At 49.9% G+C, this 26,828-nt stretch overlaps 6 protein-coding genes across 7 annotated transcripts; 1 reads left to right on the top strand and 5 right to left on the bottom strand.

Annotated features, from left to right (window-relative positions):
• Nucleotides 1–8,488: 8,488 nt before the first annotated feature.
• On the bottom strand, nt 8,489–11,751 carry PV10_00682 (urease). Its single transcript, XM_016364793.1, has 6 exons — nt 11,624–11,751; nt 11,458–11,544; nt 11,375–11,401; nt 10,941–11,318; nt 9,199–10,875; nt 8,489–9,101 (listed from the first exon to the last, which is right to left on the bottom strand). Exons 1-6 carry the CDS (start codon nt 11,642–11,644, stop codon nt 8,781–8,783), a joined length of 2,511 nt encoding a protein of 836 aa, XP_016228442.1. The 5' UTR covers nt 11,645–11,751; the 3' UTR covers nt 8,489–8,780.
• Nucleotides 11,752–11,986: 235 nt separating this feature from the next.
• On the bottom strand, nt 11,987–13,799 carry PV10_00681 (uncharacterized protein). Its single transcript, XM_016364792.1, has 3 exons — nt 13,462–13,799; nt 12,698–13,093; nt 11,987–12,648 (listed from the first exon to the last, which is right to left on the bottom strand). Exons 1-3 carry the CDS (start codon nt 13,546–13,548, stop codon nt 12,256–12,258), a joined length of 876 nt encoding a protein of 291 aa, XP_016228441.1. The 5' UTR covers nt 13,549–13,799; the 3' UTR covers nt 11,987–12,255.
• Nucleotides 13,800–17,327: 3,528 nt separating this feature from the next.
• On the bottom strand, nt 17,328–18,875 carry PV10_00680 (uncharacterized protein). The gene is made up of 4 exons (XM_016364791.1): nt 18,663–18,875; nt 18,278–18,587; nt 18,135–18,212; nt 17,328–18,075 (listed from the first exon to the last, which is right to left on the bottom strand). The coding sequence occupies exons 1-4, from the start codon at nt 18,705–18,707 to the stop codon at nt 17,507–17,509; spliced, it is 1,002 nt and encodes a 333-aa protein (XP_016228440.1). The 5' UTR covers nt 18,708–18,875; the 3' UTR covers nt 17,328–17,506.
• Nucleotides 18,876–19,253: 378 nt separating this feature from the next.
• Nucleotides 19,254–21,699, bottom strand: PV10_00679. Of its 2 annotated transcripts, XM_016364790.1 has the most exons (2): nt 20,909–21,699; nt 19,254–20,763 (listed from the first exon to the last, which is right to left on the bottom strand). In XM_016364790.1, the coding sequence occupies exons 1-2, from the start codon at nt 20,909–20,911 to the stop codon at nt 19,369–19,371; spliced, it is 1,398 nt and encodes a 465-aa protein (XP_016228439.1). In that variant the 5' UTR covers nt 20,912–21,699; the 3' UTR covers nt 19,254–19,368. The 2 variants fall into 2 exon arrangements, with proteins under 2 accessions (XP_016228439.1, XP_016228438.1); XM_016364789.1 differs by having other exon boundaries at nt 19,254–21,699.
• A 656-nt stretch (nt 21,700–22,355) lies between these two features.
• PV10_00678 (uncharacterized protein) lies at nt 22,356–24,846 on the top strand. Its single transcript, XM_016364788.1, has 3 exons — nt 22,356–22,603; nt 22,667–22,898; nt 23,016–24,846. The coding sequence occupies exon 3, from the start codon at nt 23,494–23,496 to the stop codon at nt 24,397–24,399; it is 906 nt and encodes a 301-aa protein (XP_016228437.1). The 5' UTR covers nt 22,356–22,603; nt 22,667–22,898; nt 23,016–23,493; the 3' UTR covers nt 24,400–24,846.
• Nucleotides 24,620–26,532, bottom strand: PV10_00677 (uncharacterized protein). Its single transcript, XM_016364787.1, has one exon. It carries the CDS (start codon nt 26,207–26,209, stop codon nt 24,971–24,973), a length of 1,239 nt encoding a protein of 412 aa, XP_016228436.1. The 5' UTR covers nt 26,210–26,532; the 3' UTR covers nt 24,620–24,970.
• Nucleotides 26,533–26,828: the final 296 nt, after the last annotated feature.

Below are 26,828 nucleotides of genomic sequence, written 5' to 3'. Positions count from 1 at the left end.
GCATATGTGTATCAAAAGTTCAACAACAGTATTTCCAAGTATAGTCGTTCCGATTTGAAGCCATGTGCTCTAGAGCTATGGCAAGACGTGCTTTCAAATTCTCAACCACCAAATCAAACCTTTGCCTCCCCAATGTCCTCCACCATGAGGCAATGGCCTTTTGGCGCAATCAAGAAAAAGTTCTCCATCTCCATTGATTCCGGGGTGGTGAGTTTGGAAAGCCGGAGATGACGACATTCGCGAACGAACTCCGCAATCCCGTGTCTCAATTCCATATAGGCAAGATGAATGCCTAGACAAACTCTTGTCCCTCCTCCAAAGGGCGTAAAGGCGTACTTCTGGTCAGGAGTCAGGCTTTTGTGATAGAACCGATCCGGATCGAACCTAGCGATACACAACAGCGATTAGTATCTCGACAGAGAAAACTAACGGCACAAGTGAACTGAACAGGGTGATTTGGCAAAACATACCTCTCCGGATCCTTAAAAACCATCGGATCTCTGTGCATTGTATACGCCTGCGTAGTCAAAGTAACCCCGGGAGGAATTTCATACTCCCCCACCCTTATTCCATGCGACGGCGTCGTCCGCGGCAAAGCACCGGGCGCCGACCCATATAAACGAAGAACCTCCGTAACAAACGCATCGAGATATGGTAGTTTCTCCAAAATAGCATCATCAAATCCTTCCTCTAGCCCCAATATTTCATCTTCAAGTTTACGCCGCACATCCGGATATGTCAGCATCGCCCAAGTCGCATATGTCAATGTCGTAGTCGTGGTCCCTGCACCGGCAATGATCAAAGCTGATGCTTGTGATCCCAGTGCGAAATCAGTCACGACGGTTCCTTCCTGACGACTGGATTCGATCATTCCACTGAGGATGTTGTGGCGTGTGAGTTTGCCTTCTTTGGCTTTCTGGGCTGAGGCGTTGGCTTTGGCGATGACGTTGGTGAGGGATTGTTCGATAGGGCCGTATGTTTTGGGACTGATGATTTTTAATAGTTTGTAGAGCCTGGGGAATTCGCCTTGTAAAGCGAAGCTGATTTCGGCTTGTTCAAGGTCGTTGATGTAGGCGTTTTTCTGGAGGTGGACTATTAGTATCCATATTTCATCCGGTGGATGATATGAATAGGATGAGGATGGTAGTTATGATGGTTGGGTTAGATACTCAACTCACCTCTCCAGCTTCAATAAGTCCCGCCTTCTCACCAAACGCCACCTCCATAATAACATCCGAAGTCATCAAAGTCCACCACTTCATGACATCGCAGACTCCGTTACTCGCCGCTTCTTGTTTAATACTCTGCACGGCAAGCTTCGCACGTTCAGTCACCAACTCCTGAAAGTTGGTCAAGAGAGAGGTTCGACTAAAAGGTCGTGCCAACAATCTTCTTCGGGCAGCATGTTCTTGCACATTGGTCATGACAAACACATTACTCTCCATCCCCGGCGTCGCCCTGTCATACCATGGCGATTTCACGAATCCGCTGCCAATGCGGTGGACTTCTCGATATGCAGCTAGATCAGAGACTTCGACTTCTTCGGGACTGATTCGGACAACGGAGCCGTATTTATGGTGCAGAGCGTGGATATAGTGCACTCGTTGACCGCTGAACACGTTGTATTTGAGGACGATGTCCGTGAAGCGAGTGTACCATGGTCCTGGCAGAGAGCTGAGTGGGCCGCTGAAACCTTTGTAGAGAATCTATTTCGATTGTTAGTCTTGGTTTGTGAACGTGGTCATCTAGCAAGGTATTATGACCGAGCCCTGGTTTTCACTTACCCATATGATTGCTGACACGGCAGTCAGTATTGCCATTGCGGCAACCCGCTGTCCACCCTGAAGGTCGAAGGTGAGCATTTTGGCGACCTGAGATGATTGATTTTGGAGATTGGTAGCTTGTGTTCTTCTCCAAGGTAGACAAGAAGGTAGCCTTTGATCACAGAGTGAAGATGGTGTAAATAGTGGTTTCAAATCGCTCGACCACAAAAGTATCGATCCAATCTCTTCTTTTCCTCCCGAGGAGTCTGTCTATCAAGAGTCGGATCCGAAAGCTTCAACAATTCGAATCTTTCAAAGTCGGGTCAAGGTCGTCCGATTTGTAATAATAGCTCACCTACTCGCAGCTTCAACTTTTACCGAACCCTAGTCGTGACCCGACCCTGTTCAATGCAAGTTTTGGGAACATATCAAACTCTCCAACGACCGTAGCAGACCACCAAACCAAAGTCGATATTTCCAAGCATTGTCTTGCCAGATAAATAAAACCCCAAGTTACCAGCTCCAGACCCATCAAATCAGTCATGGGTAATGCCCCCATGGGCTTGGATTCCCCGCTGTCGTTCAGCCCAGACGTTCTTTTAGCGTTGGGGGGCCCCACACGGTATAAAAATGTCAGTTGCCTATTTGGGAAGGATTATACCGTAGCCGAGGGGTTGTCTCGACCTCGACGTCCACTGGTCCGTTCTTCCCATAGGTGTTGATCATGTCTGGAGAGAGGTGGGAAGGATAGACACGTCGGAATAATATTCGAGGTTTGTAATATTGGCTGGTCGCGAAAGATTTGCCTAAGTAGAGAAGGAAAAGCGGAGGGCTCGTACGTGAGTGGAGTAATTGACTGGTCGGCCAGAGACCTAATCATGAAATTTTGTACGAACGGGAGTATATGTCGATTGGAAGTGCACAAAATCAACAGTCTGGGTGTTCCATAGGTTCCATAGGTACGATTACATTCACAGAATCTTCTCTAGACCCAGACCATCGAAAGAACCAACAGCAAAGTCTACTTCTTCCTCATAACCACCAAAGTCCAAACAGAAAATGGCTTCCTGGGTGAACATCCCTGAGGATTCAGACTTCTCGCTATACAACCTTCCATATGGAGTCTTCAGCATTTCTCAATCGTCTCCACGTGTTGGCGTCGCGATTGGAGATCAAGTACTGGACTTGAAAACCCTGTCTCAAGCTGGCGTTTTCAATGATCTCGGTTTCAACACAGATAGTCTGCAACAAGCCACTTTAAATGAGTATGCTAGCCAGGGCAATGCCGTACATCGAAAGGTTCGACAGAGACTTCAGGAATTGCTCAAGCATGACACTTCGCTTGGCAATGTCCTTCGAGATGATGCCCAACTTCGTGGCCGAAGCTTAGTGCCTATCGACCAGGTGACGATGCACCTACCGATGAATATCGGCGATTACACAGATCATTTTATCGGATTGCCTCATGCTCAGACTGTAAGTACTTCGATCCATCCAAGACTCTCGTGTGGGAATCAACTTTCTTCGTCAGCTCTGGCTCACGTTTCCTCGATCTACAAATTATAGTCAGCAGAGTTTCTCAGCCCTGGCAAAACAATCGAGCAACTAATTCCAAGTTTCTGGGACGCTCCAGCAGCGTATCACGGTCGATCTTCCACGGTCGTCGTTTCAGGAACGCCTGTCCGCCGACCAAAAGGCCAAACCCGTGTTGACGGCGTAACTATCTCCGGACTCTGTCAAAAACTCGATTTCGAAGTCGAATTTGCAGCGTTCATCTCGACCGGAAATGAATTTGGCTCTTCGATCCCCGTTGATGAAGCAGAGGATCATATCTTTGGTTTTGTGCTTTTGAATGATTGGTCAGCTCGAGATTTTCAGAAGAATGAAATTGCGTCGTTTACGAGTAAGAACTTTGCGACGAGTATTTCACCATGGATTGTCCCGTTGGATGCGTTGGAGCCGTTTCGTACTGCTCCAGTAAATGGCGATGTGAGTGGCTTGTTGAGATATGATGGTATCATGCTTTGAGTACTTACTGATGGATTTACAGCGCAAACTTCCAGATTATCTAGTCCAGAAGATGAAACAGTCAGCATATGATATTCCTGTAAAGGCGACGTTGAAAGGTAGGTTATAGACTCTACTCAACCGAATACTGAGAAACACTCACGCGAAATTTCACAGTCGACGACCAGAAGTACCATATTGCCGAATGCAACACCAACAACGTGGTCTTTTCGGTCGCCCAGATGATTGCCCATCACAGTCGCGGTGGCTGTGCTCTGAGACCAGGTGATCTCCTAGCAACAGGCACCATTTCAGGACCTGCGAAGGAAAAGGAAGGTTGTTTGATGGAGTTATCCTACTCTGGAACCAAAGCTTACACCATGTCTTCAATTGAGGAACCGTCGAAAACGACTCAACGCACTTATCTTGAGGATGGAGATGAAGTGATTTTCACAGCTCAACTTGCTCGTAAGGATGGATTGGGGAAAGTTGGATTTGGGTCTTGCTCTGGGAAGATCCTGCCGGGGAATTGAGAGGTAGAAGAAGTTTGGTACACAGAAGAGGGTCAGGCTGGTAGCTACTTGACGATTAGACGCTTATTCGTAGACAGAACATCATATAGGAGTGTTCAAATTACCTGCTCCGTATCTTCCTCAGGTGTGAATGTTGTATGCTGAACCGGCTACCAGGACCTCACGACATACATGGGTCACAAACGCAACAGGGGCTACCAGGCACAGCCAGGATGTCATCTTCCCATTCCTCCTCTTCTTCTTTCTTCACCCTCTTTAGCTAGAACGATTGGACAACATCCCGAAATTGTATTCTCTATGTCTAGATCCAAGCATCCCTAGTCGATCTGGCTATTCCGGCCTAGAACCTTACTTCCTGCATGAGCCAAATCCTCATCTAATTTCTGACCATTGACAGTCAAAGGTTGAATATCCTGCAAAATGAAGACAACTCTCGCCCATTCAGTCTGACTAGCATTATCCCATCTGTGCTGGGTAGCCCGCTGAACTGCGATATCACCTCGATTCATGACGGTCTCACTCCCATCATCCAGTCTCATGATCATGCTACCTTCAATGATAATACCGAAGTCGATGCTAGACGTGCGGTGCATGAAAGTCTGGCTTCCCGGTGCGAAGTCGGCAAACCGGAGTACTGTCCCTGAGGGGATGGCGATGGGTAGTTTGCCACTCCGGATCATTCGATCCGATGTCTGGAGGTCGACATCCTCGTTCAAGTCAACAGGCATTCCCTTGGTGACATATAGGTCGGTTGACCAGAAGCTGTCGTAGCTGCGAGGTTCATTTCGGCTGGTTCGCTCTATGATCGCTTGGTTCTTCTTGTTGTGACCGGTGATGTGGAGTGCCGGTTGAGGGTAGGATGACTTCTGGAGAGTGGTGCCGTTGGTGGTTGGTGCCATGGTGGATGATCTGGCGATGGATACTCGATTTGCTCAAGATGTCTAAGGTCTGTACCTGAAAGTGATTTGTTTACGACAATTTTGATGCTAATGGGATTCTCGAGCGCCAAATTTATGTTAACTCCAGGATTTATAGGAGGCATAGCGAGAAAGTGCGTCAGGGTATAAGGCATGAGGGAGGCCGAGGGGACCGCCATCTACCCAGCATTTTGATCCACCGTGCTCTTGCCAGACGGCTACCATTGTTCCTTTTTCCGAAGTGTCTTCATCAATTGGGGGAACTCTGTCATGGGATACAATACTAATCGAACGACTCGGCTCAACTGTCCGCCTTTTGGTGGATTCATTTTGCACCAAACCGTGTTCGGCAAGGGTTTGCCGTTGGTCGCCTGGCGGCCAAGATCCGCTCGGTAAATTCTCACTCCACGATTCTGACTCTGCCAATGACTGAAAGAATCGGTGGACAAGTCAAGAATGTGGTCGTACGGAAAATACTACCCCGGCCGGGGGACCATCTCCCCAGACTTGTCAAGAGACATGGGTACTGACCATTCCAATCCGTGGGGACAGACAGCTCAGCCCGCGCGGTTAATTCTCTCTCGAGGCTAGATTTTTGGAAACGAAAGGGGTTGATGGATGCATAGAATACCTCATTTCTCCTATGGCATAAGAAGGCCCTGGCCCCTCTTGTCGTACACTCACGATCCCCTCGTCCTGGTTTACATAGGCGCTGGTCTGAAGAAGCCATCGAGACAAGTGCAGAGACCTTATCTTTTCTCACCAACGACACAACATGGCACATACTTCCACCGAAAAGGGAGAGGAGCAGACTCTGGAGAGAGTTGACATAGACGAGGTCCGACCGCAACCGCCTGCTACCATGGGAAACGCTCTTGAGAAAGTTGATTCTCAAGATTCGCTACACCGCAAAAACTTCTTCACCGATGCCGAGGATCTCAAGGACACAGCGTATTGGCGGTCACCTCGATTCATCGGATCGTTGGCGGCGTCATTTCTCCTTGCGAACAGTCTGTTCTTTGCATTTGGAATGCCTATCAATCTCCTGACGGTGATCGACGCTGACATTGGACCCTCACCCAACATCTATCTCGTCACCCTGATATTCAACATCTTTCTTGGTGTGCTCCACTTGCTGGCCGGTCGACTGTCCGACATCTTAGGTCGGAGATACTTCTTGCTTGGAGGCACATTGTTCAATGTCGTTGGATCGGTCGTTTGTGCCACGGCCAACGATGTCAACACCGTGATTGGTGGCAGTGTGCTCACAGGCACAGGGGCTGCTGCGTCACTAATGTACCCGATCATCGTCCACGAAGTGCTCCCGAACAAGTATCGCCACTGGGGACACGCTGGCGTAACTTTGGCAGTTTTGCCCAGTCTGGGGTTCGGAAGCGCCATTGCCCGCAGTTTCGTGGCGTACACAGACCTGTCATGGAGGGGATCATACTGGCTCAACGTTGCCGTCTCTGGAGCTGCATTTGTCCTCTTTGCCGTGTGCTATTTTCCACCTGACTTCCGCATGATCAATAGCGAACTCACCAAATGGCAAGAAGTCAAGGAATTCGACTATGGCGGCTGCTTGCTATATTTCGCGTCTCTCCTCCTGATCATCTTGGGATTCTCATGGCCGTCAGGCACATATCCATGGAAGAGTGCCCAAGTCATCTGCGCCTTGGTAATTGGAGCGCTTCTCCTGATGGCGTTCTTTCTCTATGAGATCTACATGCCTCTGAAACAACCACTCTTCCCATTCCGTCTGATCAAGATGCGAAACATGTGGACGTGCATCATTATCGGGTCAACCATGCAAATGGTCTGGTTTGCCCTCAACGTCTTCTGGCCGATTCAGCTTGCCACACTTTACACGGATAACGACGCCACTATCGGTCTCTTGTCCAGTCTCAATGGCATTGCTCTGGTTGCTGGAGAGCTCTTTTCAGCGCCCTTCTTCAAACGGTTTGGTCATCTCAGAATCCAGTTGGTCATCGCAGGGGCTGTGACTGCTATCTTCGCCTCGCTGATGGCTGTCAACACGTACAAAACCCTGGGTCTGGGTATTGCTATCAACATAGTCACTGGATTGTCGGTCGGCTGGATTGAGTTGGTGACCATCGTCACTGTTGGTCTTGTAGCGCCACCGCACGATATCGGTGTTGCTCAAAGTTTCTTTTCTTCAACTCGACAGCTTTTCGGCACTGTTGCGAGTAAGTATTCTATCTTCTCCATCTTGAATTCCATTTCAATAGTGCAACGGTCCCACTGACTTCTGAACCAATAGTCAGCATCTACCTCGCCATCTACAGCGACAGAATAACGGCATTCCTACCCGCCGAAGTCGCATCAGCTGTCGAAAACGCTGGTCTTCCATCAAGCAGCATCTCCGATTTCTTCGCAGCGATGGCCAACGGCACCGCTGCAGCATTCGAAGCCGTACCTGGCATGAATGAGAACGTTTTGGAGGCGTTTGACATCGCCTCTAAGGTCGCTTATGGTCGCGCTTTCCGAGTTGTGTATCTATCGACCTTGGGATTCTTTGCTATGGGAATGGCTGCCTCGTTCTTCGTCAGGGATATTCCAGAGCTTCTGACCGGGTTTGTCAATAAGACTATTACCAGACCGGCTGGCTTGCAGCAGAAGAAAGAAGAGGATGTGTGAAAGCCACTATATGACTAAATAAGTACATAGTTAGGGTTTACAAACCTTTGGAAGAGGCGATCTGAAGAATACCAAGTATCGTTGTATCACTCTGTTTAAGGGTATGGCCACTACAACTTCAACTCTCTCCTAGACGTAGGTGGTCACCCATATGTCAAAACTTGTGTCAAGAAATGTCGGACACCGGTATAGCCCTGGGTTTGGTGATCGTTGAATAGCAAAGGCGTTGATATTCAGTACTTCTTGAGTAATTGAGGGAGACTCGACCTTCAACGCTCATGGCTAGGTACATTAGTTACATACAAGTCACCCACCTAAGTAGGATCTGCAGCCTACAGCCTCGTCAGGCACCGTGTTGCCCCCGGGGGGTTCACCTTAGAACCTTCATCCGTTAGGTACTGTGAACGGTAGGGACCTTGGGAGCACTGTAATAAGCGCCGGAGCCTGAAGCGCCCTAAAAACGGGTCGTGCAGTAGATCCCCCAACGGGAGTGGAGGAGATCGAGGGGCTGTTGACCTAAGAACTAGGTGCCTGAGGTAGGTAATTCAAAAGTCCCGTTGATTGTATTCTCCAATGTGCTCTCCGTATCATGGCTGTTGGATATCTGCTCCTTTGGTAGACGCTTATTTCATAGGTACTTATACTACCATGTAGCTACTAATAGTCAATGACTACAGTCGCAGATAGAACGAGTAAGTAGATAGAGGCTATGAAGCTAAAATACGAATCATATCAAATCAACTATAATCAACTCGCATCAATCATTCCAACATGACCATCGTCACATCATCACACTTCAACCAACCAACCCACCACCTCCCTCCTTACTCACCAATCTCAAATCTCCAATCTCCCTATCTGACCTACCCTTCACCTCACTTTCATCTTCACCTTCGCCCTCTTCAATAAACATAAGCCTCCTGCCCCAAACCGACTTTATCTGCAGGCTCGGCCTTCAACTCCACACCATCAGCCTCAACAATATATCTTTCTGGGTCGACCCTCATCTTGGGCTGAGCAGAGTTGAATTTCATGTCCGCCTTGCTGATACTGCGACAATTCTTGACTGGTTCGACGCGTTTCTTGAGATTATAACTTGCCACTCGCCCAGAGGCAATTGATGCGGCTGACACGAAGGTCACGCCAGTTGATGGGAGTAGTGCGCCGAACATGGGTCGTGATATAATGGGTTCGACGGTGGGGATTGATGCGTTGGGATCGCCCTTTATTCATAGAACGAGATCAGGTTAGTTGGACCACTTTTTTTCGATAGCATGGAGAGCTGAATTCAAATGGGGCGCAAGGACTTCCATAACTTACCATCATAGCACTGACAATCATACCACTCTTGACCACCATATTTGGCTTTGTGCCAAACAGTGCAGGTTTCCAAATAACCAAATCCGCCAACTTGCCCACTTCAACACTTCCAATGACATGACTCATGCCCTGAGCGATTGCCGGGTTGATGGTGTATTTACTGATATATCTCTTAACCCGGTAATTATCAGCACCGGTACCCTCATCCTCAGGCAAGTATCCACGTTGTTGTTTATTCTTGTGTGCGGTGTTCCAAGTTCGAAGAATAACCTCACCACAACGGCCCATGGCTTGGGAATCAGACGACATCATGGAAATGGCACCTAGGTCGTGGAGAACGTCTTCGGCGGCAATGGTTTCGGCGCGGATACGTGATTCGGCGAATGCGACGTCCTCAGGGATGTTCTTGGATAGATGGTGGCAAACCATTAACATATCAAGATGTTCATCCAGGGTGTTGCGAGTGTATGGCCGGGTTGGGTTAGTCGACGATGGGAGCACGTTAGAATGTTCGACCACACTGATAATATCAGGTGCGTGTCCGCCACCGGCACCTTCAGTGTGGTATGTATGGATGGTACGGTTCTTGAATGCTTGGATCGTTTGTTCCACAAACCCTGCTTCGTTCAATGTGTCGGTGTGGATCAGACATTGGATGTCATATTCGTCGCACACCGACAAGCACGCGTCAATGGCCGCGGGAGTTGAACCCCAATCTTCGTGAAGTTTCAAACCACAGGCTCCAGCTTCGCATGCTTCGCGTAGGGCTATCGGAGAGCTGTCGTTGCCTTTACCGGTGATGCCGTAGTTGATGGGGAGATGGTCGACTGCCTGGAGCATTTTTTCCATGTACCAAGAACCAGGTGTACAAGTCGTGGCGCTTGTGCCGGCGCAGGGGCCGGTTCCGCCTCCGAGATGAGTGGTGATTCCTGACGCCAGGGCTTCTTGTGCTTGCTGCGGACAGATGAAATGGATGTGAGTATCGAGTCCTCCAGCTGTGATGATTAAGCCCTCGCCGGCAATGACTTCGGTGCCATTCCCCGTGATCATGGTAGGGTCAATTCCATCCTGGATATCCGGGTTGCCTGCTTTGCCAATTCCAACAATATAACCGTTCTTGATACCGATATCCGCCTTGACAATGCCGGTCCAGTCGACGATCAAGGCATTGGTGATGACTGTATCAAGGACTTCAGTGTCGCTGCGTCCGGAAGCTTGAGCCATGCCTTCTCGAAGTGTTTTGCCACCACCAAACTTCGCTTCTTCGCCGTAAGTGGTATAGTCCTTTTCCACTTTGATCCACAGGTCGAGAGTCGCCAGTCGTACGAGGTCACCGGTAGTTGGACCGAACATGGTAGCATAATCTGATCTCGTCATGGAAAAGGAATCAATATGACCAAAATCGCCTGCTGGATCTGGAGCGTGGGAAAATCCCGCTTCCTGCAATTTCTGAATAATCTCATCGCTTCTGGACAAGTCCACTACTCCGGAAGCAAGGTTGTTTCCACCACGGATAGTCTTGTTACCGGCGATCTCGACTAGGGTGACGACTTTGGAATCGCCAGGCTCGAAACGTACCGCTGTGCCTGCAGGTATGTCCAGTCGATAACCGTATGCCTTGATGCGATCGAATTCGAGTTGAGGATTACTTTCGATGAAGTGATAATGTGAGCCGACCTAGATGACGGAGTAATTGTGAGTATAGCCAGAACATCAGTCAGACCAAGGAGCGGATGTGGTACCTGAATAGGTCTGTCGCCTTTGCTCGTAACCCTCAACTTGACCCTCTTCCTCCCTTCATTGAGAACAATCTTCCCTTCCTTGACTGGAATGACGGCGCCAGGTTGCTTCTCAATTTCATACTCACTCGGGTCTGGAAGAGCAAAAGTTTCGATCGAAGGGATGGGTAGAAAACTACCATATAAGGCCTTGGCCAAATCACCATCGTCTGAGCAGACCGGGTCATGAACCGTGACGAGATAGGTACCCGTGTGAAAGGTCCCTTCTACCTGAATGGTATGGAGTGTGCTGATGACACTGGGCAGAACGTGTCGTCGTCCAAGCATGGTCTTCCCAATAGACATGAGGTCTGCGACGGAGTGGTCGCCATCACGAATGAGCTGTTTGAATATTAGGAGATGTTCTGAATTCTGAATTCCAGATAGGCCAAACTAACCTCTTGTAGATTGTGCGAGATAAGTGCCTGGTCAAAATGTGAGAACGGGGCCAGGTCAGCATAACAATGGCGAGACAACATACACAAGCTTCAGAATGATTAAGTTTCAACCCTCTGGCAAGTCTCCTCTGCGCGAGAATCGCGAGTTGTGAGATCACGAGCTTATCGAGCTGTCATGAAGTAGTTTTCTTATCAGTTCAGGTGTAGAAATTTGTGGAGCTTTCTCCATTGATGAAGAATAACGCGTACCTCTTTCGGAACCAGCAACATGGTCAATGCTCAATGAGATGTATATGAAGAAGAGATTGACCAGATACCACAAACAAGCCTGGGCGAGGTTCACATTAAAAGTTGGGGCAAGGTTTGGTGTTCTGATATGCTTCGAATGGCCAAGATGGTTATCTCTGTCTCTTGGAGGAGGTGAGGTCCCCTGCCGGCGAATCAGATCAAGTCATGACGCCTAGTTCCGTTGATGCGGGGCATGCATCACAAAAGCTTGGATTGGGGCTCGAGAAGCAGTAACCAGACACGACTTGTACTCTTTTCACCCGAATACAAGTCTTCACCTTCTCAAGTGGTTATAGTCACTTGCAAGTCTACGTTGTAAAGGAATGAAATCATATCATATCAACATTTGTTTGCATGGTATACTCAAGTGGAATAAGCACCTCCATCCCACTCCCGACCGACACGCCGCGACAGGATGTTAACTCGATATTGATCAGTCGTAACCCAACCGGAAACAAAGCTCTGGTTTAGCAAGAACTAGCACATCAACTCGAAAGAACCCTGAATGAGGAGGTACAGTGACCCCTTGCCCTTAACCATTCCCATGCCTTCCAAGTAGACTCGTAATCATGTACAATTACAACATCAAGCATTCACTTTTTGGACTTTCTCTTAGTCTTGTCGGTCTTGGACACTGATGCTGGGGCAGGTGACGATTCCTTTTTACCCTTCTTGGACTTCTTTTCTGGCGATTTGGCGTCAGCCTTGGGTGTTGGCTTGCTGGGGGTGGCGTCCTTGGTCTTGCGACGCTTGGACTTTGGTGGGGAGGGCTCTTTAGCTGGTTCAGGGGATGAATCAGATGATTGAGCGGCAACTTCTTCTTCCGTCTCGGCTTCGGCATCGAGACCAGCAATGTGCTCAGGAGCCTTACCAGCTTCAACCAGTCTCGCAGCCTCATCATCACTGGGCACTGGTTGACCGGCCTTATAAGCGGCCATCTTGACACGATATGCGGCCAAGTTTCGTTGGTACTTGTCATCCCAGACCTGAGACATGTCAGTGAAAGACCATACTGCACCTAGGTGGGACACTTACGCTCTTCTCAGCTGGGCTCATCTCAGTCCACCGTCGAGTACCTTCATCAGCAACCTCCTTGGGCTTGGCTGAGTCACCAAGTTCTTTGGCGATAGTGGCACGAGCACTCTGCATGTAGAGGAAGTAGGGAGTGAGGGCGCGTTTGGGGGCATTGGGATCGTGAGGAGTTCGCTTGCGCTTCTTCTTGCCATCGCCTTCAAGGTCAAGGCCAGCTGCAGGTGCACCTTCGCCAGGTCGGCCTGCCAACAAACCAGACTCGGTAAGAATGCTGGTGAGGTTGCTGTCAATAGCGGACAAGCCATGCTTTCCTGGGGTCAAAACGGTGTTGGCATGCTGGATGTAGGCTCGCGAGAGATCCTGGACACTGGACTGAAGGGTTGCAAGTGCAACAATGACCTGTTAGGTGTGTTAGTCGCGCTGTGCTGATGGAATTGTGTTTGTGGTAGGGGCGTGCAATCAGGCTCTAGTGCATTTCAAACAAACGCGGTAGAGATAGGATTGTAGCAGGTCATGATTGTTGATGGGCAGCAATTACTAGACGTGTGGTGACGCGTAGTTGAATGGGAGTGATGATCGTGCATGGAAAAATTGATGACCTGCACAAGGTGGGGGATCAAGTGCAAAGTGCAGTCGCGTGGCTGCAACTGCGGCTGTAGTGCAGTTGATGTTGCGTGTGATCAACCAGGCGTGGGAAGTGTAAACAATGACGCAAAGTGCAGGGGAGCTTGGAGGCGCGGTGCAGGTCGATGAGGCGTCTAACTTACTGAGTCGCGGGTGCGCTGGAAGTCGGCGATGTTAACTTGAGTGGTGGCCGATTCGGCGTCAGCGGGTTGGGCAGTCTTCTTTGCCATTGTGGTGTGTTGGAGCGACAAGGTTTCGCAACGGTAGGAATAAGTGGTTGTAATGGGAGGCGAATGGGGAGACGCCGGTGGTGACGAGGCTTTGGATATTAGTTGAAGCAAGCCTAGGGCGCCGATGAGATAGGCAACAAGCGGGTGGATAAGAGTGTGGAGAGAGAGGCACAACAAGCGAAAAAGGTTGCGCCGACCAGCTTAAAAGATTGGTGTGGAAGAGGAGGTGGTCAGAGGTGTGGGAAAGAGGAGAAGAAAAAAATCGGGAGGTCAGCTGCAGGCGAGGGGGGCATGGGCGGTATAAGTGGCAGGGCGGCGAAAAGTTGGGTGCCTCAGATCAACCCAAGGCCTGAGAAGGAACCTGCAGAGACTTTCTGATCAAATCAAAAATGGGCATCACCTTCACCTGCAACTCCAATAATCCTGTGCATGGTCCTCGGCCTACTTGAGCAGTCCCCACCACACCTACCACGCTAAGTGTCTTTAGGCACCTCCAATTGGCTTTGGTCACTGCTTCTTGCTGCACTCTTCCGCCAGAACTGCCTTGAGAACCCGACCATTTTGGGGGTTGTTTACCTTCAACCCTGCCCATTGCAGCAAGCTAAAACACTCTAAGCCTGATATCCTGGAACTCCCCTCTATTTCTGGCGCTTCAAGCTCCCTCGGCCCTCCCCCCTCCTTCCGCAGCCTCCTTGACAGACCACTGATTTTCCTCCTCTACGGAGTAGGTACAATTGTCTATGGAGGTGAGCTTCGAGAATTTCAACATGCAGATACCCCTCCGCACCGTACGATTACTGTGATTTGCTCTGCCTTTGGCGTAGTATTATGCTTGGATATCTATATGTTGTCTGCAAATTCAGCATTGGATTGACGTGTTTGTGAAGTTTGCAAGCTTGAATTATGGCGACAGCATTCCTAAGACCAAGCATATACAGTGGTAATTCTGATGGTGCTTGTGCCACTGAAGGAAGAGAGAAAACAGAGCCTACAATTGATTACCCGCATGGCGGGAGTTTGGGAGTTGACAGGGAAATTGCGAGTGCCACAGCCGCCTGAAGCGTAATGCTAGTGAGCCTCTAAAAGGATGGCTGAGGACAACGGCCAGAGCGGACATTGAATCCACCAAGCAGCACAGCAAAAACAGAAAGTTGAACGAGAAAGAAAAACTTGGAGGGGGGTCCGCGGGGCCACCACTTGATCCCGGCAGGCAAGAACGGGACATTGGGGACTGAATGGGTTGCTGGAGCTTGTCAAACCCGTGAGTCAGACCACCATCATCACCCAAATGCATCACCCAAGGACAACGCCTTGAGTTGCGCCCCACGAGAACATTGCATAAGCGCCTCTGGGCATTGCCTAGCTTTTTCATTGTGTCAGATTTGTCCAGCTTGGGGGGAGGGGGGGTGCCGCCACGGACCAGTCAGGGACGCCGATCAGGGACACCTGGGAATTGAAGAGCTGCGAGGAGGGAGAGGTGGCAGAGGTGGCAGAGGCTTCCCACCAGAGGGGGGAGGGAGAGGAGAAAGCCGCCGATCCGTCTGGTGGTCGGGTCCAGCGCCACTGCCAGGACTTGGACTTGCCTCGACCCTTGATTCTTAGGCATGCCCATGGGTCTTCTGCCCATGGGTGGTGACAGTGATGATGGTGGTCGTGGCACAAAGGTCCGTTGTCGGCGTCACCTGTCCATTTTCGGCCAGGGATATCCTCAACATGCTCCCACCTCCTACCCAGAGTGGAGGTCTCGGTCAAGGATCAAGTCTCCCTCCTAGGCAGCCAGCTCCCTTGAGGTGTGCTGGAGACTGCCTTTGAAGGCGCTGTGATAACCCACCCACACCACAGGACTGCCTACCATCAACATCCTCTGTGAATTCTGTGTCCCTGTCAAGCTTCTATTTCAGGCCTGGACTCCCCTGAGGGCTTAGCAAGTACAGTAAGCGCCCACTTTGTGCTGCACCTTGCACCAGAAGTAGCATTAGCATTTGGTGATGCGTAATGCGTACTACCTACTGTAGGCGGACGTGTGGGTGCCTTTGTGTTGGTGTGTACGTGTTCTTGTCATTATTGTTGTTGGGCAGTCGTGGCAGTCAGTCCCACCTCTGCTTCCAGTCCTTCTGAAGAGAGCTCCATAAGGCCTCGAGCTGCTGCTCTCTGGTCTGGATGTCTAGGCTCCTGCCAGTGATCCTCTAAATTACTACCTACTTCATCATTGACCTCCTTGAAGCTCCTGCCGAAGAACCTCTTGCTCTCGTAACCCTGGGTTGGAGACCTCTTGCCAATTAATCGCCCTTATGACATTTTATGTCTCCCTCTTGTGCACTCGGGCCTTCCACCTCAGTGCCACGGATTTGTTGAGCTGTTAAGCCCTGTCTTCACACCCTGCGTGCCTGTCGGATAGGGCTATTTTAGGTACCTCAACTCCTCTCTTTGACCTCAGTGCCTAAGTTAGAGACAGAGCATCTATCGTTGTTGCCTTCTCACATCGTCCCATACTTCAAGACAACCTTTCGTCGCCCAACTATTGACTTACTTAGACTTTGGTATGAGTGCTCTCTGATCAGGACCGTCCCTAGATACTTAGTACCGACCTCAGGTACCTAGTATTCATCTACTTGCTTCTTAGTTATATTAGGTCGTCATGTCACCAACAGCTATCATAAAAATCCCAACCTCACTCTTACCCGGACCTTTCCTCCACTGTAAAGAGGCATAATAACTCTTAGACCCCAAGTCGTGACCCTTCTACTCTGCGTGGCCACATCCCCGCCCGCGTCTAAACACGGCAGCCCCGAAGACATCGACAAGGGCAAGTACCTGCTCTAAAAGTACCTAGTAATTCCAGATTGTATCTGTTTCGGGTATCTCAACTCCAGGACTACAATCTGTCTTCACGGTTCCCGCGGCCTCGCGGCTCGACGTCTAACCCATGCCCACCCGTTAACACTCACCGGGTAGCTCAACTCTGATGACCATCTTGCCGTGATCGAGCTTCAATGGGTAGATTCCACGTTTCCCAGTGTTGTTATCCTCCACCACCGCTGGCCTGCCGTCCAAACTTTACTCTTGGTAGATCACTGATCAAGGATATCGATATCGACATCAATATCAATGTCAAGCAGGTGCACCATGCCATTTAATCAGTTTCTTGTACTTCTCAAAAAAAAAAAGGCCAATTGAAGTTACTCCTAAGCTCGACGCCCAATGGTGGCGTTATCACAGCATGAATACGATGATTATCAAGAGCTATATCATAATACGAACAATTCTCCAGGCGTACCATTCAGACATATTTCTGTAGTGTCTACTTAGGTGATATGTTGACCTGAACTCTTTAACCCCATGTTTCATGCCTAAAGATCATTCCGGAGTATTTTTTCGTTCAGACTACTAAGTGCCCTATATCCGATGCTTTGTGCGTTTGCTGCTTGGGACGCGACGAGGCTCTGCAGTCACCCCCCACATTGAGCCTCACATCCGCAACTAGCTGGCTGGGTCTTAGCGTGCACGGCGGCGTGTCAGGCCTGGCGTGAACAAGGCTGTGGATTAGGTGCTTAAGTAACTCATGTCGATTACAATTTACTACAATGCAGCAATGCTTAACAAGTTGTTTTTTCTGAGTTTTCTACATTGTAAATATTGCCTGATCGCATCCTAATGACTTATTCTTGTGGTTCCGACAGGAAATCTCGACTAGATATCGACGAGTCGCCATCTCACGAGGAGCTAGCTAGAAATCGTTTACGTCACATTTATATTCTTCCAAAAATACTACTAATACAAGGTCTGAAGTCGGGCAGTCCACAACGTGACACTGTCTATTGTCTGTTGTCTTGGAGATATATAAGTATAACTACTATACATTCGGTCTTTTGTCTACAGGGACAACTTCCTCTCGCCTGGTTTTTCTTGTCCTTCTCTAGCAACACAACACGCGATTCTATGTATCGGTGTTGCACGTCTAAAATTTAAAGACTTGCTCTTTTGTATAGCCCAACTCTTTCAAAATGCCGCTCAAGTCGCCCTGATCGGTAGGAGAGACTTTAGGGCCGCTGATGGCCTTGTACAAGCCTGGGGGTCCACAGACAAAGACCTTGATGTTCTTGCTGTTGGGGTCGGGAATCACGGTCTTTAGCAACTCCTTGGTGATGACTCCGGATCCATGTTTCCAGCCAGAGGGAGGGGTATTGAGAGTGTAAAAGGCACGGAATCGATCGGGGAAATCTTTCTCGAGCTGAGCCAGCTCCTCTTTCAATAGAACATCCTTTTCCGTCAGGTTGCCAAATACCAGAGACACCTTTGTCTTGTCTTCAGGGTTCTTAAAGATGGCGCGAATCAGCTGCCACATGGGTGTGATACCGGTGCCACCGGCGATCAAAGTGATGTGGTCGTGCTTGTTGGCAGCCCAGGGATATTTGGGGATAGGTCCTTTGAAGGAGAGAGTTTGGCCCGGTTTCAAGGAGAAGATGTGGTTGGACATGGCGCCGTTGGGGTAGACCTTGACGAGGAGGTCGAGATGGCCCTTGGAGTCTGAGAATAGTCAAGGTTAGTTAAGAATTTCAACGGGGGTTTGGTAGGGAAGAACTTGCCTTCATCGTTGATGGGAGTATAAGGTCTGATAGTGGGCTTTTCGTCGGTGGGACCCTTGAACTTGGTGATGATGGCAGCTATGTGAGAGAAGCGTGATTAGTTGCCTCCTTCGTTTGCACAAGGGAGGTCGAAATCAACTTACAGGCAACATTTAGACCTGAGACCTGATCTGGTTCTGGGAGCTCAAAGACAAATTTCTTGGTGTTGTCGTTGTAATCCAAGACCTCTTTGAGCTTTAAGTCGACGAAACCCTGATCACCACCGGTAAAGGCCTTTGAGGCTGCAGCAGCTGGAGTAGCAGATTTGGCGTCACCAGCTGGCTTTGGAGCATCTGCCTTGTTGCCCAGAAAGGAGTAGCCTAATGCGCCTGCGGCGAGGGCGCCGGCTCCGACAACGTAGGGTGTTGAAGAGGATGAGGACTTGGGGGCTTCAGTGGCGTAGGTACGGAAGTTCTACCAAAGGCGAGACTGTCAGTCTGGGGGTGTTGAGGAGGGCTTGACGGGAGAAAAAGCGGCATAGCAGCTTACCTGGCGTAGAGGGGCGCAAGACCTCAGCATTGATCGAGCGAGCATTGTGAAATAAGTTTAGGGAAGGTATTTAGAAGGAATAGAACCGGGGCTGGATGGATGAGAAGACGATACAATGATGTTGATGTACAACTTCCTTGAATATGATGTCGAGGCCTTGCAAGAAACTTGTCTGATCCCCGAATTAATAAGTCGAACTAGAGATTGTTGATCTCCAAACCGATGGCGTCAATGCGAGGACAGCTCCGGTGACGAGGGACAAGGTGCTGGTGCAGGCCAAGCATGGTAGTGGGTGGGTGGTGGGTGGTGGGCGCCTCGGGCTTCTGCCAATTGAGAGGCGTGAGAGGTTACCTAGTTACTGAGGCTTGAGACGAGGAGGAGCTGGAGCCTGAGTCCCAGACATGCAACCAAATCGGTTCGGTTGAAACGAGTGCCCGAGAGAACAGCAAGAACTCTACGCTTATGTCCGAGGGTGGCTCCTTCCATCGACCCAGGTACTCTTGGCACTGGTAATGATGATGGTATCGCAGCCGCGTCTCACCGAAACGCGACATCGCGGCCAGTTGGTACGCAGAAACATTGGTCTATATGTTGTGATGGGTGTCTTTCATTTTCTCGTTACTTTCAGGGTATCATATATGTTAATATTACAAGGCTCATTCGCTGACTTCCTTCTTCCAGGCTTTTTTCGTTCGAGTCAGATTACTCACAGTTCCAGCTCGTCTTGATCATCGTGTGATCGACCAGCACTTCTCAAAGGATACCAGTTCCATTCAGAGTCGTCCTGACCTTTCAAACACTGCTTCGCTGCCTTGTAAGCTCCTATTCTGGCAGACTTGCGATTGTCCTCCGCCTCTCCATCGAAAACCGACGTGTCAACCGAACAGTCTTCCTCCGAATCGTCCTCAATGATGATCACATCAGAGTTGGAATTGATTCGACGAAATGCACTCTGAACTTTACTGATCTCGACCACATATCCTGGTAGGGAGTTGACATCGGATTGACCCGTTGTCAATGAAGGCTGAGTGCTTGGCTTGTCTCGATCCTTCTTGCTGTCCGTCTCTCTTTCGGCCTCCGTCACCGCACTGATATACTCGACGTCCTCGTCAGAACTCATCTTTGACACTGTTTCCTGGCTGTCACCAAGATCTCTCTTTCTCTTTTTGTTGCCAGTCGACGATGCTAATGCTTGGACCTCCTCTGCCCTCCGACGAATTGACTCATCATAGAAAAATGTCTTGTCGGAGCACAAATCCCCAAACAGTGCTTCCATACTTAGATCTTCACACCAAGAACTCTCGTCGACCGTACATGGACAGATATCCTTGGGCCGAAACTTGCCAACCAAATCGCGTAGTTCATTGTACGACGAATGGCGAGAGTAGGGAAAGTGTATTGTGGTGTTCGTCCCTGACAATGTTCCTGTTTTTGTGGGAGCGGGTGGGCCACCCGCTTGCTTACCAAAACCCATCAGAGCTTCTTTCATCTCCTTGAGAGGCAATACCAGCTCATCGCCCGTCAATACATTTTCTAGTCCTTGGAGAAACAATGTAAAGTTGCGCAGTTTCCAAGCCTGCGCCAGTGCCTCCTCAACGACAGTCATCTGTTCCTTGTTGTCCAGATGCAGTTGCATGAATGCTTTGATCTGATCCAAAGAAATACCACTATCCAGGTTGAGGCCTGATTTGGAATGCAGGTCGCCCCAACCACCTCCTGCACCTAATTCGCCGACTTCTGTTCCATCATTCAATCTGGAAATGATGGGGGTGATCCAGATGACATTCTTCTTTCTGGACAGCTCACGATGACAGGGCAATCCAGGCTCACAGCTATGAATGCGTGTGGCATTGTCTTGAGAAAGACAGCCTTGATGCCAGACGTTACCTAGCTGGTATCCTGTCAGCGAAGGACCCTCTGAAAAGCCAGAGTCACCACGACAGGATTTGTCGCTCAATAGTCGACATGCGTACTCATCCACATGAATCTTGGATTGAAGGAGATCTGAAAGGACGATCCAGACGTTCTCGTAGCCCAATGTCCATGCCCTGAAATAGAAGAGACTATCAGGTGGACAAATTGACACTTTCAGCATCAGCTCCTTGAGGCCGTCAGCCTTTGTGGGGAAATCACGGTACGGTTCCTCATGGGTTGCAAATGTTGTGTCGAGGTACAAGCAATCGAGGATTTTGACGCCAGCGGAGTAGGGTAATAATGAGGGACTTTGCCCAATGGAATTGACCCACCATGGCTCTGCTCTGACATCGCCGGTGTACAGGATAGCCCTGTCATTACCCTCGATCAGGAACATGACAGCTCCTGGACAGTGATTGGCATCGAACAAGGTGACTCGGATGGTAGATTTGGGACTTAGCTCAAGTTCGGTAGGAGTCTGCAGGGGAAGGATTCGTAACACGCTTTTTAGATGACGATATGTCTGAATACGACGCTCGAGAATCCCCTTTGCGAGATTGATTCGATGAGGGTATTTCTCCATATTCAACAACATATTTGCTGTCGTGGCCGAGCAGTAGACAAAGGCCGACCTCACCGACTCCAGTCCCATGAGATGATCACTGTGCACATGACTGAGGAAATATGCGGCCGTATGTTTGTCCTTGTGCTTCCAGAAATAGTCTATTTGGATAGTGGGGAATTCCTTGACTATTCCGTCAAAGGTAGACATGGTGCAGGTGGTCGGCCAGGGTACTAGATGCGTTGGGTCTCATGGGAGTGATCCTTTGACGCAAGGCTGAGGCCAACAATATCGGAAGTTCGGAAGCGATGCCCCAATGAAGTGGGCGAGGATGTAGGGGCGACGGTACCCATACAAGGAATGAGGCCAGGCTAGAAAATAGCGGCCTAGGATGCGTTTGCATAGGGCGAGGGACAGAAGAAGCTATGTAGAGAGTGGTCGAGTCATGGTAGGATGTGTCGCAGGGTTACGCCTGACCAGCAAGTGGGACGTCCGCCTGGAGACGCTAGCGGCAGCGACGATAGGAGAGTCTGTACAAGTAGACGGGTCGATTACTTGAGCCCGTGGGGAAAAGAACAGGAGTAAAGTCGGCTTTTGGATTGGCTAAGGACTTTTCAAGAGTTGATTCGTTCAAAGTCTTGGGGCTTCCGGAGAGCTGAGCAGTAGGCCGAGGGGCGATCTGTGATAAGCGGCGAGAGGCCTGCAGGCTGCAGGGTGCAGGTTTGTAGAGTGCAGCGTGCAGGTTGCAGGTCGCAGGTGAGGTTGTGAGAGGCCGAGGGGCTGCGATCTGGGCGACAACACATATCGCTGCTGTTGCTGGTGACCTTATCATCGTTAGGTCGTCTACAGAAGTCATGCGTCGATACTCGGGTGCTTGGGTGCCTGGCTAGTGGCGGACGTTTTAACTGGAAAACGTTGATGAAGCCCGGGGCAGGGGCTAACGGGCGGTTGAGCCGAGGAAACTCTGGGCCGACCTGCGCCTCATGCCTAGACCAGGACAGGTTTGGCGGGCCAAATCCAACAACGCAACAGGCCCAAGCAAAAGGTCGCGATCGAGGCCAGCATTCAATGTGCTGGCCACGGGACCGTGTCAGATGAATTCCCAATTCATATCTGGTTGGTGCAAGGAGAGGCTGATGATGTGGCAGGTAGAATAACAAGAATGAAAATGAACGAGATAGAAACCAACTCCTTCTCTTCAAGTTGACTATCTACACCAAGTACACACTTGGGTACTTCAGACTGCCCTGCCCAACTTGCAGGTTGGTAGAGCGCTGCATACCTTACGTATGTCCATACGCACCCAAGTGCTTCCATTTAGATATCCGACATTAAGCGATTCCTCACCATCACTCGCGTCACCATCCTTCAACTCCAACGGAGGTGCCAGCCAGTGTCATCCTCACCACCTCTCATCATTCCTGACTCCCCGACAACTGACAGTTGAACTGCTTGACTCATGGTGGTACGTTGACACCAGACCAACTTTCACTTTTGTTCGTTGCTGACATCTCAACCGGCCTTTCAGACCTGTTTGACATCCTCCTCCTTGTCCACATTGTTCCAGTCTCCGATGTCTCTCTCAATTTCCCCATACTCGAACTTGAAACATCCACAAACGCCATCATCATCTTGACACCACGTCTGTCTCCTCGTCTCCGAAAGGCACACAGGCCTGCATTCTTCCCGCCTTGCGGCGTCTGGAACTTCCATCCGCTTCCCTACCCAGACGCCAAAGCTCCATCCCCTAGTCCATATCGGTAGGTGGTCCATTCTTCTTTTACCTTTTCATTCATTGAGGGCGCCTATTTTGGGTTCCGGTCATGCTCCCAAAACTCTGCCTCGAGTGCTTCCAGTTACCCACTGACTATTCGTAGGTTGCATCTTGAAAGAACCTCTTACCACCTCTTCCCGCGGCCGTCATAACCGACCAAAAATCTGGGTCTCTTGCTTGCAGGTGACTGGCCGAAATCCCTTCCATCCAATTCTCCTACTTCCAGCCCTGGAACCCTTAATTGACCGAAACCATACTTCCACTACTTACTGCAGTAGGCCACATTCTCACTTGCTCAAACAGCTTCATCTCATGCCAGCCTCCCAACATTAACCCTCTCAGCAATCCCGCAACAACCCCCCTTCCTTGCACCACTCAAACCGCACCCGCATCCTCAATTCTGGTCGCCAACGCATTGATCAAACGACGCCCGAGCCCTAGCCCGCTCACAACTGCATAAGGGCGTCTTGCCCTCAACCTCACATCCTGATCCTCTTCTCCCCGTCCAACGCAGAGGAGCAAGCCTGAATTGCTTGCTCGCCGACCAAAATCCCTCGACCGACCCCTCATTTCCCAGCAGGATGCTGAAACCATCCATTCACGAGTTGGTATACCGCAAGACCTTTCCCAGACCCAAGCAAGGCGATCCTACATCCTTTTACACTCATATCCAGAGACACATTGTCGGCGAGGTTCGGATTGAGGTTCAGATATACTATGGAGCATTGGATACTCTAGAGGCACAATACCCTGGTTATGATTATACATATCCCCCTCACCGCCGACGCATGTCGAGGTATCCATGGCACCGACGCCTTTTCCGCGTTTTCGACGAACTAGGCCTGACAAATTCTGAGATCCTGGAATTGTGTCAATGGGAAGGCACCAGAGCTGCCAAGGAGAAATACGAGCGAGAGGCCCAGACCGAGGTGAGGAGTACCACGCTGGATCTTGTGGTAGCGGCCCCTAGAGGCACTGGTCCTAGGGCAGTATTCGAAAATTGGTCTGGAGATGGCCCAACAGAATCTTCAAACGACTCTGAATTAACTTCGTGTCAGAAAGAGGATGAAGTGGCTGAGCCAAACCACGACCAACAGCCCTCCGAGCCGACTGCCCCTGCGTCAACGTCGAACATTCTTGATCTGTTGAGAACAGCAGTTCAGGCACGGTCCGACCTAGAGGCATCGGTGGCGACGACTCAAGCCTGGGAACAGTGGTTGAAGGAAGCTCTTGAGCGACATGAAATGGACATTGACACACTTATGGCCGAGATCCAGAATATCGACGCCGAAAGAAGTCGATCCGTGAACGAGCTGGAACGCGACCTTGGATTGTTCTTGACACCATCGTCGCCAGCTTCTAACCACACCTATGATCAGCTTCACGACATGTTAGATCAACTGCAGTCGGATAACACACGACTGGCCGTTGACAATGCTGCCTTGGCATCGTATCTTCGTCGATCACAGACAGAAGCAGCACGATGAGTGACCGGAGGACAGAGGGGAAGGATACTCGGTGGATGTTCTTCATGCGAACACCTTGATCGGCGACTGAGAGCATTGCTGGGATCTGATTCAAACAAAAAGTACACGGGCGTTCAACACAAAGTGACGCGGGTATGGATTCATGGTTTTCTAGCGTGGGCGTTATATGGGATTTGGGATTAGGACTGGGACTATGAATGGGAACGGGATTTGTGGTCTGCAAAGATTGAATGGATTCATGCAAAGCCGGCTTTGCTTTTGTGCGGCAGAAACAATTTTCGAGACGAGGTCAGCCTCTGGTGAGGGCAGGACGCACATGTCAGTGTCACATCTTTCGCCGGTATCAGGCGCATGCTTTCCTGAGACGAATGTGTGTTCAGAGGTCGTGACATTACAGTACGATCGATCAATGAGTATAATCAGGCATGAAGCCTGCTTTTGTTAGGACTCCTGTTTCATTCTGAGCGTGTGTGAACGATCTTCTTCTGTCGTGAACCCGGACTTCATGACTTGATACCCAGTATCCTCGTCAGCAAGACTCAAGACTCAACTCTCCACTCGTCTGCGTCGTTCAACTCGCAATCGGCGCAATTGTCCCCGTCGTCGTATTCTTCTTAACCACGCCCCTCGCAAACTCCCCAAACGTCAACCCCGTATCCAAATCCACAACATCAGCTAGGTTAGGCTGTGTAAAAACAGCCAGTGTATTTCTCGCAATCCTTCTCTTTTTGTTTTCAACAAGATTCTTTGCCTCGACACCCTTGACAAAATGCGGCACTGCCTTAAATTTGCCCTTGGTCATCAATTGCAGTGTCTCGCCGGTTTGGAACGCTAGACTGTCGCGGGGAATCGCGACTTTGACGATATCCCCGTTTCGACTGTGAATGTAAAGTCCTGACGTTGGGTCTGGTGATGTGGGTAGCTCGGGGAGGGGCGAAAGAAGTGATGATGCGGTTGAAGTGGAAGTCGGTGATGATGGCGTTGAAGATGACGAAGAGGACAATTGATATTCCTCCGAATTTTCATCCAAAAACATCGCCGAGGTCAACCCCGTCAAACATCCATGATCGAGATGTGTCGTGCACCAAGTATCATTGAATTTTTGATCTTTGCCTTCATCACCATCGATCTTATCCACCTCCGTCTCCTCCTGCCCATCACTATCATCAGGGAAATAATGCAGCAACCTCGCCTTACTCGTGCGACTACCACGGACAACTCTTTCCAAATAACCAGGTTCATAACCATCAATTTCTGCCTCTGCATATCGGTCACAAGCCCGTGCCACCAATACCGCAACATCGATGATCAAGCTGATCAATTCCTCAGCTGAATCTCTAAAGCCGGGAATATCACCTTCCGCAGGCCAGAGACTCGGTGCTGTATATTCAGGAAAATCGGGAAACTGAGTAAGATCATTTTGATGTGCGTCGTCGCTCGATTCTGTTTCAGTGTTTGTTCCATTGGACTGCCCCTTCGACGCGAACGCGCAATTAATGTAGAAACTCCCTTTCTTATCATCGACGACACCTGGTCGCAGTGTTTCCTTTCCGTGACTCCATCCGACTAGGTATTTTGCCTTTTCGTCTGTCAAGGACTCGAGTTTCTCGGGTGCGAGCGCTGCTAGTCGTGATGAGTTGGAGAGGACGGTGCTGCGCAGTTGGGGGAATGTTTTAGGTAGATCTGTTACGACGAGAATTCCTAGGGATGTTGGGCCGAAGGCTGCTTCGAGTGTAGAGAAGGGGATTGAGTCGGAGAGGAGGGAGTTTAAGGAGATGGTTGTGGGAGATGCGTGTTGGATGGTGGGCATTTTGATGGAGAGATGGGGGTGTAACAGGCTGGATGGGTGAAGGGAGGGATGACGAAGGTGGTGGTATGTTAGAGCTATAGGAATCTGTCTATCTTGTGAGAGATCGGGTTATTGTCGACCTAGATAGAAAAGCGTGATGGTGAGGGTGATGGTGACAGAGACTGTTGTAAATAGTGAGATATGATCGTTCAAGCACGCGAAGCTGTATCAATCATGAGAAGGCATCAATAAGAGAACAAATAGAAGATTGAAACAGTTCCAGACGAAAAGAAGACATTGAAGAATCTCCTCGTGTCTCTCACTCTCACCTACCACAAAACCCATGTAGTATTCATCCCATGGTTGTATTTTGCCATCCATCATGCCAAAGTCCCTGGCTGGGAGCTAAACTGCGGAATTAAAAAGTCGCGGTCCAGTTAACCAACCAGCCAACAGCCAACAGGGATGCAAGATTGTTTATCAGATGGCTCCAAGGCCTCCGTAGGGTCGACCCATCGACCCCCTCGGCCGATGGAGGGGCAAAGTAGCTGGACGTTTGTACCCCACAAGGTGGAAAGGTGACATTCAGGGCTGAGAGTCCAATGATGAGCCTGGCAAAGGCATCAAGACTTCGGGCACC

Source organism: Exophiala mesophila (assembly GCF_000836275.1).
Source record: "Exophiala mesophila strain CBS 40295 unplaced genomic scaffold supercont1.1, whole genome shotgun sequence".
Classification (NCBI taxonomy): domain Eukaryota; kingdom Fungi; phylum Ascomycota; class Eurotiomycetes; order Chaetothyriales; family Herpotrichiellaceae; genus Exophiala; species Exophiala mesophila.
The sequence above is the reverse complement of the archived record's forward strand: the minus strand, read 5'-3'. Positions and strand labels throughout refer to the sequence as shown.

What these genes read in the sequence shown, in the direction of transcription:
- PV10_00680 (XM_016364791.1), bottom strand. Translation starts at nt 18,707, where the DNA reads ATGCTCGCTCGATCAATGCTGAGGTCTTGCGCCCCTCTACGCCAG. An exon ending in CTCAGGTCTAAATGTTGCCT is followed by an intron (nt 18,213 to 18,277) that starts GTAAGTTGATTT and finishes TCTCTCACATAG; the next exon opens with CTGCCATCATCACCAAGTTC. An exon ending in TACTCCCATCAACGATGAAG is followed by an intron (nt 18,076 to 18,134) that starts GCAAGTTCTTCC and finishes GACTATTCTCAG; the next exon opens with ACTCCAAGGGCCATCTCGAC.
- PV10_00682 (XM_016364793.1), bottom strand. Translation starts at nt 11,644, where the DNA reads ATGTTGCTGGTTCCGAAAGAG. An exon ending in TCTCGCACAATCTACAAGAG is followed by an intron (nt 11,319 to 11,374) that starts GTTAGTTTGGCC and finishes ATATTCAAACAG; the next exon opens with CTCATTCGTGATGGCGACCA. An exon ending in TGATTGTCAGTGCTATGATG is followed by an intron (nt 9,102 to 9,198) that starts GTAAGTTATGGA and finishes CTATGAATAAAG; the next exon opens with GGCGATCCCAACGCATCAAT.
- PV10_00677 (XM_016364787.1), bottom strand. Translation starts at nt 26,209, where the DNA reads ATGCCCACCATCCAACACGCATCTCCCACAACCATCTCCTTAAACTCC.
- PV10_00678 (XM_016364788.1), top strand. Translation starts at nt 23,494, where the DNA reads ATGCTGAAACCATCCATTCACGAGTTGGTATACCGCAAGACCTTTCCC.
- PV10_00679 (XM_016364789.1), bottom strand. Translation starts at nt 21,348, where the DNA reads ATGTCTACCTTTGACGGAATAGTCAAGGAATTCCCCACTATCCAAATA.
- PV10_00681 (XM_016364792.1), bottom strand. Translation starts at nt 13,548, where the DNA reads ATGGCAAAGAAGACTGCCCAACCCGCTGACGCCGAATCGGCCACCACT. An exon ending in TCCAGCGCACCCGCGACTCA is followed by an intron (nt 13,094 to 13,461) that starts GTAAGTTAGACG and finishes CACACCTAACAG; the next exon opens with GTCATTGTTGCACTTGCAAC. An exon ending in TGAGCCCAGCTGAGAAGAGC is followed by an intron (nt 12,649 to 12,697) that starts GTAAGTGTCCCA and finishes GACATGTCTCAG; the next exon opens with GTCTGGGATGACAAGTACCA.